General features: G+C 63.3%; 1 protein-coding gene across 1 annotated transcript in view; it reads right to left on the bottom strand.

Annotated features, from left to right (window-relative positions):
- VPS16 (VPS16 core subunit of CORVET and HOPS complexes) overlaps positions 1–17,808 on the bottom strand; it is a 49,145-nt gene that overhangs the window by 11,220 nt on the left and 20,117 nt on the right. Inside the window, exons 15-19 of the mRNA XM_069014821.1 lie at positions 15,968–16,076; positions 14,914–15,048; positions 12,615–12,723; positions 6,314–6,411; positions 1,139–1,243 (exon numbers count right to left, since the gene is read on the bottom strand). Of these exons, the coding sequence (XP_068870922.1) occupies positions 1,139–1,243; positions 6,314–6,411; positions 12,615–12,723; positions 14,914–15,048; positions 15,968–16,076 (556 nt within the window). The remainder of the gene's footprint in view (positions 1–1,138; positions 1,244–6,313; positions 6,412–12,614; positions 12,724–14,913; positions 15,049–15,967; positions 16,077–17,808) is intronic.

Here is a 17,808-nt window from a genome sequence, read left to right on the forward strand (position 1 = left end):
CCCCATTCCCCCATCCCCCATCCCTGATCCCCAAACCCCATTCCCCCATTCCCCCATCCCCCATCCCTGATCCCCAAACCCCATTCCCCCATCCCAAACCCCATTCCCCCATTCCCCCATCCCCATTCCCCCATCCCAAATCCCAAACCCCAAACCCCATTCCCCCATCCCAAACCCCATTCCCCCATCCCCATTCCCCCATCCCAAATCCCAAACCCCATTCCCCCATCCAAAACCCCATTCCCCCATTCCCCCATCCCAAACCCCAAACCCCATTCCCCCATCCCCCATCCCAAATCCCAAACCCCATTCCCCCATCCCAAATCCCAAACCCCATTCCCCCATTCCCACGTCCCAAATCCCAAACCCCATTCCCCCATCCCAAATCCCAAACCCCATTCCCCATTCCCCATCCCAAACCCCATTCCCCCATCCCCCATCCCAAACCCCATTCCCCCATTCCCCATTCCCCATCCCAAACCCCATTCCCCCATCCCAAATCCCAAACCCCATTCCCCCATCCCAAACCCCATTCTCCCATTCCCCATTCCCCATCCCAAACCCCATTCCCCCATCCCAAATCCCAAACCCCATTCCCCATTCCCCCATCCCAAATCCCAAACCCCAAATCCCATTCCCCCATTCCCCCATCCCAAATCCCAAACCCCATTCCCCCATTCCCCCATCCCAAACCCCATTCCCCATTCCCCCATCCCAAACCCCATTCCCCATTCCCCCATCCCAAATCCCAAACCCCATTCCCCCATCCCAAACCCCATTCCCCCATCCCAAACCCCAAACCCCATTCCCCATTCCCCCATCCCAAACCCCATTCCCCCATTCCCCCATCCCAAATCCCAAACCCCATTCCCCCATCCCAAACCCCATTCCCCATTCCCCCATCCCAAACCCCAAACCCCATTCCCCCATTCCCCATTCCCCCATCCCAAACCCCATTCCCCCATCCCCATTCCCCCATCCCTGATCCCCAAACCCCATTCCCCCATCCCAAACCCCAAACCCCATTCCCCATTCCCCCATTCCCCCATCCCAAACCCCATTCCCCCATTCCCCCATTCCCCATTCCCCCATCCCAAACCCCAAACCCCAAACCCCATTCCCCGATCCCCCCCCGGACCTTCTCTCGGTAGCCACCGAGCACGTGGAGGTTGCCCAGCTCCTGGTGGTTGTCGTCCTGGTTGTAGAGATCCTTCAGCGTCTCCCGCTCCTGGTGCCGGCAGAACTGCGGGAACGGGAACGGGAACGCCGGGAATGTTTGGGGTGGGGGCAGCCCTGGGGGGCAGGGGGAGCATCTGTGGGGCGGGGATGGGGTTTGGGGATGGGGGAATGGGGGATTTGGGATGGGGGAATGGAGTTCTGGGATGGGGGAATGGGGTTTGGGATGGGGGAATGGGTGTGGGAATGGGGCATTTGGGATGGAGGAATGGGGGATTTGGGATGGGGGAATGGGGGAATGGGGGATTTGGGATGGGGGAATGGGGGATTTGGGATGGGGGAATGGGGGAATGGGGGATTTGGGATGGGGGAATGGGGGATTTGAGTGGGGGAATGGGGGATTTGGGATGGGGGAATGGGGTTTGGGATGGGGGAATGGGGGAATGGGGGATTTGGGATGGGGGAATGGAGTTCTGGGATGGGGGAATGGGGGAATGGGGGATTTGAGTGGGGGAATGGGGGATTTGGGATGGGGGAATGGAGTTCTGGGATGGGAGAATGGGGTTTGGGATGGGGGAATGGGTGTGGGAATGGGGCATTTGGGATGGAGGAATGGGGGATTTGGGATGGGGGAATGGGGGAATGGGGGATTTGGGATGGGGGAATGGAGTTCTGGGATGGGGGAATGGGGGAATGGGGGATTTGAGTGTGGGAATGGGGTTTGGGATGGGGGAATGGGGGAATGGGGCATTTGGGATGGAGGAATGGGGGATTTGGGATGGGGGAATGGGGGAATGGGGCATTTGGGATGGGGGAATGGAGTTCTGGGATGGGGGAATGGGGGAATGGGGGATTTGAGTGGGGGAATGGGGGATTTGGGATGGGGGAATGGAGTTCTGGGATGGGGGAATGGGGTTTGGGATAGGGGAATGGGTGTGGGAATGGGGCATTTGGGATGGAGGAATGGGGGATTTGGGATGGGGGAATGGGGGAATGGGGGATTTGAGATGGGGGAATGGAGTTCTGGGATGGGGGAATGGGGGAATGGGGGATTTGAGTGTGGGAATGGGGGATTTGGGATGGGGGAATGGAGTTCTGGGATGGGGGAATGGGGTTTGGGATGGGGGAATGGGTGTGGGAATGGGGCATTTGGGATGGAGGAATGGGGGATTTGGGATGTGGGAATGGGGGAATGGGGGATTTGGGATGGGGGAATGGAGTTCTGGGATGGGGGAATGGGGGAATGGGGGATTTGGGATGGGGGAATGGAGTTCTGGGATGGGGGAATGGGGGAATGGGGGATTTGAGTGGGGGAATGGGGGATTTGGGATGGGGGAATGGAGTTCTGGGATGGGGGAATGGGGTTTGGGATGGGGGAATGGGTGTGGGAATGGGGCATTTGGGATGGAGGAATGGGGGATTTGGGATGTGGGAATGGGGGAATGGGGGATTTGGGATGGGGGAATGGGGTTTTGGATGGGGGAATGGGTGTGGGAATGGGGGATTTGAGTGTGGGAATGGGGGATTTGGGATGGGGGAATGGAGTTCTGGGATGGGGGAATGGGGTTTGGGATGGCAGAATGGGGGATTTGGGATGTGGGAATGGGGGATGGGGGAATGAGGGATTTGGGATGGGGGAATGGGGATCTGGGTGTGGGAATGGGGTTTTGGGATGGGGAATGGGGATGTGGGAATGAGGGATTTGGGATGTGGGAATGGGGGATTTGGGATGGGGGAATGGAGTTCTGAGATGGGGGAATGGGGGAATGGGGGATTTGGGATGGGGGAATGGAGTTGTGGGATGGGGGAATGGGGTTTGGGATGGGGGAATGGGGGATTTGGGGTGGGGTATGGAGTTCTGGGATGGGGGAATGGGGTTTGGGATGGGGGAATGGGGGATTTGGGATGGGGGAATCGGGCATTTGGGATGGGGGAATGGGGGATTTGGGATGGGGGAATGGGGGAATGGGGGATGGGGGAATGGGGGATTTGGGATGGGGGAATGGGGGAATGGGGGAATGGGGGATTTGGGATGGGGGAATGGGGTTTGGGATGTGGGAATGGGGGATTTGAGTGTGGGAATCGGGTTTGGGATGGGGGAATGGGGGATTTGGGATGGGGGAATGGGGGATTTGGGATGGGGGAATGGGGATCTGGGATGGGGGAATGGGGGATTTGGGATGGGGGAATGGGGATCTGGCATGGGGGAATGGGGGATTTGGGATGGGGGAATGGGGATCTGGGATGTGGGAATGGGGGATTTGGGATGGGGGAATGGGGGATTTGGGATGGGGGAATGGGGTTTTGGATGGGGGAATGGGGGATTTGGGGATGGCAGAATGGGGGATCTGAGTGTGGGAATGGGGGAATGGGGGTTGGGGGAATGGGGGATTTGGGATGGGGGAATGGGGATCTGGGTGTGGGAATGGGGTTTGGGATGGGGGAATGGGGATGTGGGAATGAGGGATTGGGGATGTGGGAATGGGGGAATGGGGGATTTGGGATGTGGGAATGGGGGATCTGGGTGCGGGAATGGGGTTTTGGATGGGGGAATGGGGGATTTGGGGATGGGGGAAAGGGGGATGGGGGAATGGGGTTTCGGTTGGGGGAATGAGGGATCTGGGTGTGGGAATGGGGTTTGGGAATGGGGGATCTGAGTGTGGGAACGGGGGATCTGAGCTTGGGAATGGGGATGTGGGTGTGGGAATGGGGGATCTGAGTGTGGGAATGGGGTTTGGGATGGGGGAATGGGGGATGGGGATGTGGGAATGGGGGATCTGGGTGTGGAAATGGGGGATGAGGATGTGGGAATTGGGTTTGGGATGTGGGAATGGGGTTCTGAGTGTGGGAATGGGGGATCTGAGTGTGGGAATGGGGGATGGGGGAATGGGGGATCTGGGTGTGGGAATGGGGTTTGGGATTTGGGAATGGGGGATCTGAGTGTGGGAATGGGGCTCTGGATTTGGGAATGGGGATCTGGGTGTGGGAATGGGGTTTGGGATGTGGGAATGGGGTTTGGGATTTGGGAGTGGGGGATCTGAGTTTGGGAATGGGGTTTAGGATGTCAGAATGAGGGATCTGGGTGTGGGAACGGGGGATCTGGGTCTGGGAATGGGGTTTGGGATGTGGGAATGGGGTTTGGGGTATGGAATGGGGTTCAGGATGTGGGAATGGGGGATCTGAGTGTGGGAATGGGGTTTGGGATGGGGGAATGGGGCTCTGGGTGTGGGAATGGGGCTGGGGATGTGGGAATGGGGTTTGGGATTTGGGAATGGGGCTCTGGCTGTGGGAATGGGGCTCTGGCTGTGGGAATGGGGCTCAGGATTTGGGAATGGGGGATCTGGGTGTGAGAATGGAGGTCAGTGGGTTTTGGGGGGGTCACTACCCCAAAGCCCCCAGGGAGGAACAGGAATTTGGGGTGGGGGTCGCTGCCACCCCTGGGGCAGGTTTCAGGGGTTTGGGAGGTCTCAGGGGGGTTTTGGGGTGGCTCAGGGGGTTTTGGGGGGGTCTTGGGGGGGTTTTGGGGTGGCTCAGGGGGTTTTTGGGGGGTTCTCAGGGGGGTTTAGGGGTGGCTCAGGGGGTTTTGGGGGTGCCTCAGAGAGTTTGGGATGTCTCAGTGGGTTGTTGGGGTGTCTCAGGGCATTTTAGGGGTGCCTCAGGGGGTTTTTGGGGTGCCTCAGGAGGTTTTGGGGTGCCTCAGGGCATTTTAGGGGTGCCTCAGGTCATTTTTGGGGTACCTCAGGGCGTTTTTGGGGTGCCTCAGGAGGTTTTAGGGCTGCCTCAGGAGGTTTTGGGGTGCCTCAGGAGGTTTTTAGGGTGCCTCAGGGCATTTTGGGGTGCCTCACGGCGTTTTTGGGGTGTCTCAGGGCATTTTAGGGGTGCCCCAGGTCATTTTAGGGGTGCCTCAGGGGGTTTTGGGGTGCCTCAGGAGGTTTTAGGGGTGCCTCAGGAGGTTTTAGGGCTGCCTCAGGGCGTTTTTGGGGTGCCTCAGGGCGTTTTTGGGGTGTCTCCGGGCATTTTAGGGGTGCCCTAGGTCATTTTAGGGGTGCCCCAGGTCATTTTAGGGCTGCCTCAGGGCATTTTAGGGGTGCCTCAGGGCATTTTTGGGGTGTCTCAGGAGGTTTTGGGGTGCCTCAGGGCATTTTAGGGATGCCTCAGGTCATTTTTGGGGTACCTCAGGGCGTTTTTGGGGTGCCTCAGGAGGTTTTAGGGCTGCCTCAGGGGGTTTTGGGGTGCCTCAGGGCATTTTAGGGGTGCCTCAGGTCATTTTTGGGGTGCCTCAGGAGGTTTTAGGGCTGCCTCAGGGGGTTTTGGGGTGCCTCAGGAGGTTTTGGGGTGCCCCAGGGCATTTTAGGGTGCCCCAGGTCATTTTAGGGGTGCCTCAGAGGGTTTTTGGGGTGCCTCAGGAGGTTTTAGGGTGCCCCAGGTCATTTTTGGGGTGCCTCAGGGGGTTTTAGGGGTGCCTCAGGTCATTTTTGGGGTGCCTCAGGGCGTTTTAGGGCTACCTCAGGAGGTTTTAGGGCTGCCTCAGGGGGTTTTGGGGTGCCTCAGGTCATTTTTGGGGTGCCTCAGGGCGTTTTAGGGCTGCCTCAGGAGGTTTTTAGGGTGCCTCAGGGCATTTTGGGGTGCCTCACGGCGGTTTTGGGGTGTCTCAGGGCATTTTAGGGGTGCCCCAGGTCATTTTAGGGGTGCCTCAGGGGGTTTTGGGGTGCCTCAGGAGGTTTTAGGGCTGCCTCAGGGCGTTTTTGGGGTGCCTCAGGGGGTTTTGGGGTGCCTCAGGGCGTTTTTGGGGTGCCTCAGGGCGTTTTTGGGGTGTCTCCGGGCATTTTAGGGGTGCCCTAGGTCATTTTAGGGGTGCCCCAGGTCATTTTAGGGCTGCCTCAGGGCATTTTAGGGCTGCCTCAGGGCATTTTTGGGGTACCTCAGGGCGTTTTTGGGGTGCCTCAGGAGGTTTTAGGGCTGCCTCAGGGGGTTTTGGGGTGCCTCAGGGCATTTTAGGGGTACCTCAGGAGGTTTTTGGGGTGCCTCAGGGCATTTTGGGGTGCCTCAGGGCGTTTTGGGGTACCTCAGGAGGTTTTGGGGTGCCCCAGGTCATTTTAGGGGTGCCTCGGGGCGTTTTTGGGGTGCCTGCCCTCACCTGGCGGTACAGGCTCAGGGCCACGGGCTGGTTCTGTAGGGTCATGAAGAAGGTGCCGCGGTTGAGCTCATTCTTGAGGTGCAGCACCACCGTGTAAACTGGGGGGACAGCGGGGTTTGGGGTCAGGGGGGTTTGGGGTCAGAGGGGTTTGGGGTCAGGGGGGGTTTGGGGTCAGGGGGGGTTTGGGGGGCAGAGGGGTTTGGTTTGGGTTTGGGTTTTTCCTGCACCTCCTGATCCCTCCCGTGTCCCCCACCCCGACCCTCCGTGTGCTCCTCAAGGCCCCAAAATGTTCCCAAGGGGCTCCCCCAGACCCCAAAATGGTCCCAAGGGGCTTCTCCAGACCCCAAAACCTCCCAAAGAGGCTCTCCCAGACCCCAAAACGCTCCTGATGAGCTCCCCCAGACTCCAAAATGTTCCCAAAGAGGCTCCCCCAGACCCCAAATGCTCTCAAGGTGTTCCCCCAAACCCCATAATGCTCCCAAAAAGGCTCCCCCAAACCCCATAATGCCCCCAAAAAGGCTCCCCCAAACCCCAAAACGCCCCCAAAAAGGCTCCCCCAAACCCCAAAACGCCCCCAAAAAGGCTCTCTCAGACCCCAAAATGTCCCCAAAGAGGCTTCCCCAGACCCCAAAATGCTCCCAAAGTGCTCTCCCAAACCCCAAAATGTTCCCAAGGGGCTCCCCCAGACCCTAAATACTCTCAAGGGGCTCTTCCAGACCCCAAAACCTCCCAAAGAGGCTCCCCCAAACCCCAAAACGCCCCCAAAGAGGCTCCCCCAGACCCCAAATGCTCTCAAGGTGCTCTCCCAAACTCCAAAATGCCCCTAAAAAGGCTCTCTCAGACCCCAAAATCTCCCAAAAAGGCACCCCCAGACCCCAAAATATTCCTGATGGGCTCCCCCAGACCCCAAAATGAACTCAAGGTGCTCTCCCAAACCCCAAAACGCCTCCAAAGAGGCTCCCCCAAACCCCAAAACGCTCCCAAAGAGGCTCCCCCTGACCCCAAAACGCCCCCAAAGAGGCTCCCCCAGACCCCAAAACGCCCCCAAAGAGGCTCCCCCAAACCCTAAAACGCCCCCAAAGAGGCTCCCCCAAACCCCAAAACGCTCTCAAGGTTCTCTTCCAAACCCCCAAAAACGCTCCCCCAGACCCCAAAACGCCCCCAAAAAGGCTCCCCCAGATCCCAAAACGCCCCCAAAGAGGCTCCCCCAGACTCCAAAACACCCCCAAAGAGGCTCCCCCAAACCCCAAAACGCCCCCAAAAAGGCTGCCCCAAACCCCAAAACGCCCCCAAAGAGGCTCCCCCGAACCCCAAAACGCCCCCAAAGAGGCTCCCCCAGATCCCAAAACCTCCCAGAGGCTCTCCCAAACCCCAAAACGCCCCCAAAGAGGCTCCCCAAAACCCCAAAACGCCCCCAAAGAGGCTCCCCCAAACCCCAAAACGCCCCCAAAGAGGCTCCCCCAGATCCCAAACCACCCCCAAAAAGGCTGCCCCAAACCCCAAAAAACCCCCAAAGAGGCTCTCCCAGACCCCAAATGCTCTCAAGGTGCTCTCCCAAACCCCCAAAAAGGCTCCCCCAGACCCCAAAACGCCCCCAAAGAGGCTCCCTCAGACCCCAAAACGCCCCCAAAGAGGCTCTCCCAAACCCCAAAACGCCCCCAAAAAGGCTGCCCCAAACCCCAAAAAACCCCCAAAGAGGCTCTCCCAGACCCCAAATGCTCTCAAGGTGCTCTCCCAAACCCCCAAAGAGGCTCCCCCAGATCCCAAAACGCCCCCAAAAAGGCTCCCCCAGACCCCAAAACGCCCCCAAAGAGGCTCCCCAAAACCCCAAAACGCCCCCAAAGAGGCTCCCCCAGATCCCAAAACGCTCTCAAGCTGCAATTCCAAACCCCAAAAAGGCTCCCCCAGACCCCAAAAAACCCCCAAAGAGGCTCCCCCGAACCCCAAAACGCCCCCAAAGAGGCTCCCCCAAACCCCAAAACACCCCCAAAGAGGTTCCCCCTGACCCCAAAACCTCCCAAAAGCCTCCTCCAAACCCCAAAACGCCCCCAAAAAGGCTGCCCCAAACCCCAAAAAACCCCCAAAGAGGCTCTCCCAGACCCCAAATGCTCTCAAGGTGCTCTCCCAAACCCCAAAACGCCCCCAAAGAGGCTCCCCCAGACCCCAAAACGCCCCCAAAGAGGCTCCCCAAAACCCCAAAACGCCCCCAAAGAGGCTCCCCCAGACCCCAAAACGCCCCCAAAAAGGCTCCCCAAAACCCCAAAACCTCCCAAAGAGGCTCCCCCAAACCCCAAAACGCCCCCAAAGAGGCTCCTCCAAACCCCAAAACGCCCCCAAAAAGGCTCCCCAAAACCCCAAAACCTCCCAAAGAGGCTCCCCCGAACCCCAAAACGCTCTCAAGGTTCTCTTCCAAACCCCCAAAGAGGCTCCCCCAGATCCCAAAACGCCCCCAAAAAGGCTCCCCAAAACCCCAAAACGCCCCCAAAGAGGCTCCCCCAGATCCCAAAACGCCCCCAAAGAGGCTCCCCCAGATCCCAAAACGCTCTCAAGCTGCAATTCCAAACCCCAAAAAGGCTCCCCCAGACCCCAAAAAACCCCCAAAGAGGCTCCCCCGAACCCCAAAACGCCCCCAAAGAGGCTCCCCCAGACCCCAAAACGCCCCCAAAGAGGCTCCCCCAAACCCCAAAACGCCCCCAAAAAGGCTGCCCCAAACCCCAAAAAACCCCCAAAGAGGCTCTCCCAGACCCCAAATGCTCTCAAGGTGCTCTCCCAAACCCCAAAACGCCCCCAAAGAGGCTCCCCCAGACCCCAAAACGCCCCCAAAGAGGCTCCCCAAAACCCCAAAACGCCCCCAAAGAGGCTCCCCCAGATCCCAAAACGCCCCCAAAGAGGCTCCCCCAGATCCCAAAACGCTCTCAAGCTGCAATTCCAAACCCCAAAAAGGCTCCCCCAGACCCCAAAAAACCCCCAAAAAGGCTCCCCCAGACCCCAAAACGCCCCCAAAGAGGCTCCCCCAAACCCCAAAACGCCCCCAAAGAGGTTCCCCCTGACCCCAAAACCTCCCAAAAGCCTCCTCCAAACCCCAAAACGCCCCCAAAAAGGCTGCCCCAAACCCCAAAAAACCCCCAAAGAGGCTCTCCCAGACCCCAAATGCTCTCAAGGTGCTCTCCCCCAAACCCCAAAACGCCTCCAAAGAGGCTCCCCCAAACCCCAAAACGCCCCCAAAGAGGCTCCCCCAGACCCCAAAACGCCCCCAAAGAGGCTCCCCAAAACCCCAAAACGCCCCCAAAGAGGCTCCCCCAAACCCCAAAACGCTCTCAAGGTTCTCTTCCAAACCCCCAAAGAGGCTCCCCCAAACCCCAAAACGCCCCCAAAAAGGCTGCCCCAAACCCCAAAAAACCCCCAAAGAGGCTCTCCCAGACCCCAAATGCTCTCAAGGTGCTCTCCCAAACCCCCAAAAAGGCTCCCCCAGACCCCAAAACGCCCCCAAAGAGGCTCCCCCAGACCCCAAAACGCCCCCAAAGAGGCTCCCCAAAACCCCAAAACGCCCCCAAAGAGGCTCCCCCAAACCCCAAAACGCTCTCAAGGTGCTCTCCCAAACCCCCAAAGAGGCTCTCCCAGATCCCAAAACGCCCCCAAAGAGGCTCCCCCAGATCCCAAAACGCCCCCAAAGAGGCTCCCCCAGATCCCAAAACGCTCTCAAGTTGCAATTCCAAACCCCAAAAAGGCCCCCCCAGACCCCAAAAAACCCCCAAAGAGGCTCCCCCGAACCCCAAAACGCCCCCAAAAAGGCTCCCCCAGACCCCAAAACGCCCCCAAAGAGGCTCCCCCAAACCCCAAAACGCCCCCAAAGAGGCTCCCCCAGATCCCAAAACGCCCCCAAAGAGGCTCCCCCAAACCCCAAAACGCCCCCAAAAAGGCTGCCCCAAACCCCAAAAAACCCCCAAAGAGGCTCTCCCAGACCCCAAATGCTCTCAAGGTGCTCTCCCAAACCCCCAAAGAGGCTCCCCCAGACCCCAAAACGCCCCCAAAGAGGCTCCCCCAGACCCCAAAACGCCCGCAAAGAGGCTCCCCCAGACCCCAAAACGCCCCCAAAAAGGCTCCCCCGAACCCCAAAACGCCCCCAAAGAGGCTCCCCAAAACCCCAAAACCTCCCAAAGAGGCTCCCCCAAACCCCAAAACGCTCTCAAGGTTCTCTTCCAAACCCCCAAAGAGGCTCCCCCAGACCCCAAAACGCCCCCAAAGAGGCTCCCCCAGACCCCAAAACACCCCCAAAGAGGCTCCCCCAGACCCCAAAACGCCCCCAAAGAGCCTCCCCCAAACCCCAAAATGCTCTCAAGGTTCTCTTCCAAACCCCCAAAAAGGCTCTCCCAAACCCCAAAACGCCCCCAAAGAGGCTCCCCCAGATACCAAAACGCCCCCAAAGAGGCTCCCCCTGACCCCAAAACGCCCCCAAAGAGGCTCCCCCAAATCCCAAAAAACCCCCAAAGAGGCTCCCCCAGACCCCAAATGCTCTCAAGGTGCTCCCCCAAACCCCAAAACGCCCCCAAAGAGGCTCCCCCAGACCCCAAAACGCCCCCAAAAAGGCTCCCCCAAACCCCAAAAAACCCCCAAAGAGGCTCTCCCAGACCCCAAAACACCCCCAAAGAGGCTCTCCCGAACCCCAAAACGCCCCCAAAGAGGCTCCCCCGAACCCCAAAACGCTCTCAAGGTTCTCTTCCAAACCCCCAAAAAGGCTCCCCCAAACCCCAAAACGCTCTCAAGGTTCTCTTCCAAACCCCCAAAAAGGCTCCCCCAGACCCCAAAACGCCCCCAAAAAGGCTCCCCCAAACCCCAAAACGCCCCCAAAAAGGCTCCCCCGAACCCCAAAACGCCCCCAAAGAGGCTCCCCCAGACCCCAAAACACCCCCAAAGAGGCTCCCCAAAACCCCAAAACCTCCCAAAGAGGCTCCCCCAAACCCCAAAACGCTCCCAAAGAGGCTCCCCCGAACCCCCAAAAACCCCCAAAGAGGCTCTCCCAGACCCCAAATGCTCTCAAGGTGCTCTCCCAAACCCCAAAACACCCCCAAAGAGGCTCCCCCAGACCCCAAAACACCCCCAAAGAGGCTCCCCCACACCCCAAAACGCCCCCAAAGAGGCTCCTCCAAACCCCAAAACGCCCCCAAAAAGGCTCCCCAAAACCCCAAAACCTCCCAAAGAGGCTCCCCCGAACCCCAAAACGCTCTCAAGGTTCTCTTCCAAACCCCCAAAGAGGCTCCCCCAGATCCCAAAACGCCCCCAAAAAGGCTCCCCCAGACCCCAAAACGCCCCAAAGAGGCTCCCCCTGACCCCAAAACGCCCCCAAAGAGGCTCCCCCAGATCCCAAAACGCTCTCAAGCTGCAATTCCAAACCCCAAAAAGGCTCCCCCAGACCCCAAAAAACCCCCAAAGAGGCTCCCCCGAACCCCAAAACGCCCCCAAAAAGGCTCCCCCAGACCCCAAAACGCCCCCAAAGAGGCTCCCCCAAACCCCAAAACACCCCCAAAAAGGCTGCCCCAAACCCCAAAAAACCCCCAAAGAGGCTCTCCCAGACCCCAAATGCTCTCAAGGTGCTCCCCCAAACCCCAAAACGCCCCCAAAGAGGCTCCCCCAAACCCCAAAACGCTCTCAAGGTTCTCTTCCAAACCCCCAAAGAGGCTCCCCCAAACCCCAAAACGCCCCCAAAAAGGCTGCCCCAAACCCCAAAAAACCCCCAAAGGGGCTCTCCCAGACCCCAAATGCTCTCAAGGTGCTCTCCCAAACCCCAAAACGCCTCCAAAGAGGCTCCCCCGAACCCCAAAACGCCCCCAAAGAGGCTCCCCAAAACCCCAAAACGCCCCCAAAGAGGCTCCCCCAAACCCCAAAACGCTCTCAAGGTGCTCTCCCAAACCCCCAAAGAGGCTCCCCCAGATCCCAAAACGCCCCCAAAAAGGCTCCCCCAGACCCCAAAACGCCCCCAAAGAGGCTCCCCCAGATCCCAAAACGCCCCCAAAGAGGCTCCCCCAGATCCCAAAACGCCCCCAAAGAGGCTCCCCCAGATCCCAAAACGCTCTCAAGCTGCAATTCCAAACCCCAAAAAGGCCCCCCCAGACCCCAAAAAACCCCCAAAGAGGCTCCCCCGAACCCCAAAACGCCCCCAAAAAGGCTCCCCCAGACCCCAAAACGCCCCCAAAAAGGCTCCCCCGAACCCCAAAACGCCCCCAAAGAGGCTCCCCCAGACCCCAAAACGCCCCCCAAGAGGCCCCCCAGCCCCCCAGCTCCCCCAAGGCCCCGCCGCCCTCACCCAGGTCGGTGTCCCCGCTCTCGATGGCTTTGCCCAGGGCCAGTTTGCTCCGTTTCATCTTCAGCAGCAGCGGCACCTGCTCGCCCGAGCGCGGCTCGTACTCCAGCAGCTGCGCGGGCACCACGGCGGCACCTGGCACCGGTGCCACCGCCCAGAGTGCCACCAACCAAGAGTGCCACCACCCCAGAGTGCCGCCATCCCATCCCAGAGTGCCACAACCCCACCCCAGAGGTGCCACTATCCCATCCCAGAGGTGCCACCACCCCAGAGTGCCGCTATCCCAGAGGTGCCACCACCCCAGAGTGCCACCATCCCATCCCAGAGATGCCACCACCCAGAGTGCCACCACCCCAGAGTGCCGCCATCCCATCCCAGAGTGCCGCCATCCCAGAGTGCCGCCATCCCATCCCAGAGTGCCACCATCCCATCCCAGAGTGCCACCATCCCAGAGGTGCCACCACCCCAGAGTGCCACCATCCCATCCCAGAGATGGCACCACCCAGAGTGCCACCATCCCAGAGTGCCACCATCCCACCCCAGAGGTGCCACCATCCCAGAGGTGCCACCATCCCATCCCAGAGGTGCCACCACCCAGAGTGCCACCATCCCATCCCAGAGGTGCCACCACTCCATCCCAGAGGTGCCACCATCCCAGAGGTGCCACAACCCCATCCCAAAGATGCCACCACTCCATCCCAGAGGTGCCACCATCCCATCCCAGAGATGCCACCACCCAGAGTGCCACCATCCCATCCCAGAGGTGCCACCACCCAGAGGTGCCACCACTCCATCCCGGAGGTGCCACAACCCCAGAGGTGCCACCACCCCACCCCAGAGGTGCCACCATCCCAGAGGTGCCACAACCCCAGAGGTGCCACCATCCCATCCCAGAGATGCCACCACCCCAGAGATGCCACAACCCCAGAGGTGCCACCACCCCAGAGGTGCCACCACCCCAGAGGTGCCACCAACCCATCCCAGAGATGCCACCACCCCAGAGATGCCACAACCCCAGAGGTGCCACCACCCCAGAGGTGCCACCACCCCATCCCAGAGGTGCCACCACCCCAGAGTGCCGCCATCCCATCCCAGAGTGCCACAACCCCACCCCAGAGGTGCCACCACTCCATCCCAGAGGTGCCACCATCCCAGAGGTGCCACCATCCCATCCCAGAGGTGCCACCACCCCAGAGATGCCACCACACCACCCCAGAGCGCCACTATCCCTGAGGTGCCACCGCACCACCCCAGAGGTGCCACCATCCCAGAGGTGCCACCATCCCAGAGGTGCCACCACCCCAGAGGTGCCACCATCCCATCCCAGAGGTGCCACCACCCCAGAGGTGCCACCGCACCACCCCAGAGGTGCCACCACTCCATCCCAAAGGTGCCACCCCCCCACCCCAGAGGTGCCACCATCCCAGAGGTGCCACCACCCCAGAGGTGCCACCACCCCACCCCAGAGGTGCCACCATCCCAGAGATGCCACAACCCCAGAGGTGCCACCACCCCATCCCAGAGGTGCCACCACCCCAGAGGTGCCACAACCCCAAAGGTGCCACCCCCCCCACCCCAGAGGTGCCACAACCCCATCCCAGAGGTGCCACCATCCCAGAGGTGCCACAACCCCACCCCAGAGGTGCCACCATCCCAGAGGTGCCACCACCCCAGAGGTGCCACCACCCCATCCCAGAGGTGCCACCCCCCCACCCCAGAGGTGCCACCACCCCACCCCAGAGGTGCCACAACCCCAGAGGTGCCACCACCCCAGAGATGCCACCACCCCAGAGGTGCCACCACCCCACCCCAGAGGTGCCACCATCCCAGAGGTGCCACCACCCCAGAGGTGCCACAACCCCAGAGGTGCCACCACCCCACCCCAGAGGTACCACCACCCCAGAGATGCCACCACCCCACCCCAGAGGTGCCACCACCCCACCCCAGAGGTGCCACCATCCCAGAGGTGCCACCATCCCAGAGGTGCCACCACCCCACCCCAGAGGTGCCACCATCCCAGAGGTGCCACCACCCCAGAGGTGCCACCACCCCATCCCAGAGGTGCCACCCCCCCACCCCAGAGGTGCCACCATCCCAGAGGTGCCACCACCCCAGAGTGCCGCCATCCCATCCCAGAGGTGCCACCCCCCCACCCCAGAGATGCCACCACCCCATCCCAGAGGTGCCACAACCCCAGAGGTGCCACCACCCCAGAGATGCCACCATCCCAGAGGTGCCACCACCCCATCCCAGAGATGCCACCACCACCAGCCACCCCCCGTGCCCCCCGAGCGCTGCCCACCCTGATGGCCAGCTCGGCGCGGCCGCAGTCGTAGGCGCGCGTGGCGATGTCCGAGTAGGAGATGCCCGCCGCCTCGCCCAGCTTGTGGCTGATGGCCTGGGCCACCTCCTCGTCCGACTTGTCCTTCTGCTGCACCTGTGGGGCCAGCGAGGGCCGTGCCCGGGGTGCCCGAGGGGCGTGCCCAGGGTGCCCGAGGGGCGTGCCCGGGGCGCCCGAGGGGTGGTCAGGTGCCCGAGGAGCAGCTGGGTGCCCGAGGAGTGTTCCCGGGTGCCCGAGGAGTGTTCCCGGGTGCCCGAGGAGCGTGCCCGGGGTGCCCGAGGGGTGGCTGGGTGCCCGTGGAGTGTGCCCGGGGTGCCTGAGGGGCGTGCCCGGGTGCCGAGGGGTGTTCCCGGGTGCCCGAGGGGTGGCTGGGTGCCCGAGGAGCGTGCCCAGGTGCCCGAGGAGCAGCTGGGTGCCTGAGGAGCGTGCCCGGGGTGCCCGAGGAGCGTGGCTGGGGTGCCCGAGGAGTGTTCCCGGGTGCCCGAGGAACGTGCCAGGGTGCCCGAGGGGCGTGCCCGGGGTGCCCGAGGAGTGTTCCCGGGTGCCCGAGGAGCGTGGCTGGGGTGCCCGAGGAGTGGCCGGGTGCCCGAGGGAGGGCTGGGTGCCCGAGGAGCGTGCCCGGGGTGCCTGAGGGGTGGCCGGGTGCCCAAGGAGCGGCTGGGTGCCCGAGGAGTGTTCCCGGGTGCCCGAGGAGCGGCTGGGTGCCCGAGGAGTGTGCCCAGGTGCCTGAGGAGCGTGCCCGGGGTGCCCGAGGGGTGGTCAGGTGCCCGAGGGGTGGCCGGGTGCCTGAGGAGCGTGCCCGGGGTGCCCGAGGAGCGTGTCCGGGGCGCCCGAGGGGTGGCTGGGTGCCCGAGGGGTGTGCCAGGTGCCCGAGGAGCGTGCCCGGGGTGCCTGAGGAGCGTGCCCAAATGCCCGAGGGCCGTGCCCGGGTGCCCGAGGAGCATGCCCGGGTGCCCAAGGAGCGTGCCAGGGTGCCCGAGGGCTGTGCCCGGGTGCCCTCGCGGTGCCCCCTCACCTTGCAGCAGGCCCAGTGTGCCAGGATGCGGCTGGCGCCCTGCGCCGCCGGCAGCCGCAGGAACTCGCCGATGCGGAGGGCCAGGGGGTACAGGCGGCGCAGCACCAGCCTGGGGCACAGCGGGGCACGGTGTGGGGCACGGTGTGGGCCACAGGGGGGGCACGGTGTGGGGCACGGTGTGGGGCACGGGGGGGGCACGGGGGGGGCACGGTGTGGGGCACGGTGTGGGGCACGGGGGGGCACGGTGTGGGGCACGGGGGGGCACGGGGGGGGCACGGTGTGGGGCACGGTGTGGGGCACGGTGTGGGGCACGGGGGGGGCACGGGGGGGGCACGGTGTGGGGCACGGTGTGGGCACGGGGGGGCACGGGGGGGCACGGGGGGGGCACGGTGTGGGGCACGGTGTGGGGCACGGTGTGGGGCACAGGGGGGGCACGGGGGGGGCACGGGGGGGCACGGTGTGGGGCACAGGGGGGGCACGGGGGGGGCACGGGGGGGCACGGTGTGGGGCACAGGGGGGGCACGGGGGGGGCACGGTGTGGGGCACAGTGTGGGTCACGGTGTGGGGCACGGTGTGGGGCACGGGGGGGGCACGGGGGCGGCACGGTGTGGGGCACGGGGGGGGGCACGGTGTGGGGCACGGTGTGGGGCACAGCGGGGCACGGTGTGGGGCACGGGGGGGACACGGGGGGGACACGGGGGGGGCACGGGGGGGGCACGGTGTGGGGCACGGGGGGGGCACGGGGGGACACGGGGGGGGCACGGGGGGGACACGGGGGGGGCACAGGGGGGGCACGGTGTGGGGCACGGGGGGGGCACGGGGGGGGGCACGGTGTGGGGCACAGTGTGGGTCACAGTGTGGGGCACAGTGTGGGGCACGGGGGGGGCACGGTGTGGGGCACGGTGTGGGGCACGGTGTGGGGCACAGGGGGGGGCACGGTGTGGGGCACGGTGTGGGGCACAGGGGGGGGCACGGTGTGGGGCACGGTGTGGGGCACGGGGGGGACACGGGGGGGGCACGGGGGGGGCACGGTGTGGGGCACGGTGTGGGGCACGGGGGGGGCACGGGGGGGGCACGGGGGGGGCACGGTGTGGGGCACGGGGGGGGCACGGGGGGGGGCACGGGGGGGGCACGGGGGGGACACGGTGTGGGGCACGGGGGGGGCACCGGGGGGGGCCACGGGGGGGGCACGGTGTGGGGCACGGTGTGGGGCACGGGGGGGGCACGGGGGGGGCACGGTGTGGGGCACGGGGGGGGCACGGGGGGGGGCACGGTGTGGGGCACGGGGGGCACGGGGGGGCACGGGGGGGCACGGTGTGGGGCACGGGGGGGCACGGGGGGGGGCACGGGGGGGGGCACGGTGTGGGGCACGGGGGGGGGCACGGTGTGGGGCACGGGGGGGGGCACGGGGGGGGCACGGTGTGGGGCACGGGGGGGGGCACGGGGGGGGGCACGGTGTGGGGCACGGTGTGGGGCACGGTGTGGGGCACGGGGGGGGCACGGGGGGGCACGGTGTGGGGCACGGGGGGGGGCAACGGGGGGGGCACGGGGGGGGCACGACGGGGGGCACGGTGTGGGGCACGGGGGGGGCACCGGGGGGGGGTTTGGGGTACGGGGGGGATTTGGGGTACAGGGGGGGATTTGGGGGATGGTTTGGGGGATGGGGGGGATTTGGGGGGGATTTGGGGGATGGGGGGGATTTCGGGGGTGGGTTGGGGGATGGGGGGCATTTGGGGGGGATTTGGGGTGTGGGTTGGGGGATGGGAGGGATTTGGGGGGGATTTGGGGGGATTTGGGGTACAGGGGGGATTGGGGGGGTGGGTTGGGGGATGGGGGGGATT

Source organism: Aphelocoma coerulescens, chromosome 4 (genome assembly GCF_041296385.1).
Source record: "Aphelocoma coerulescens isolate FSJ_1873_10779 chromosome 4, UR_Acoe_1.0, whole genome shotgun sequence".
In the NCBI taxonomy this organism is placed as follows: domain Eukaryota; kingdom Metazoa; phylum Chordata; class Aves; order Passeriformes; family Corvidae; genus Aphelocoma; species Aphelocoma coerulescens.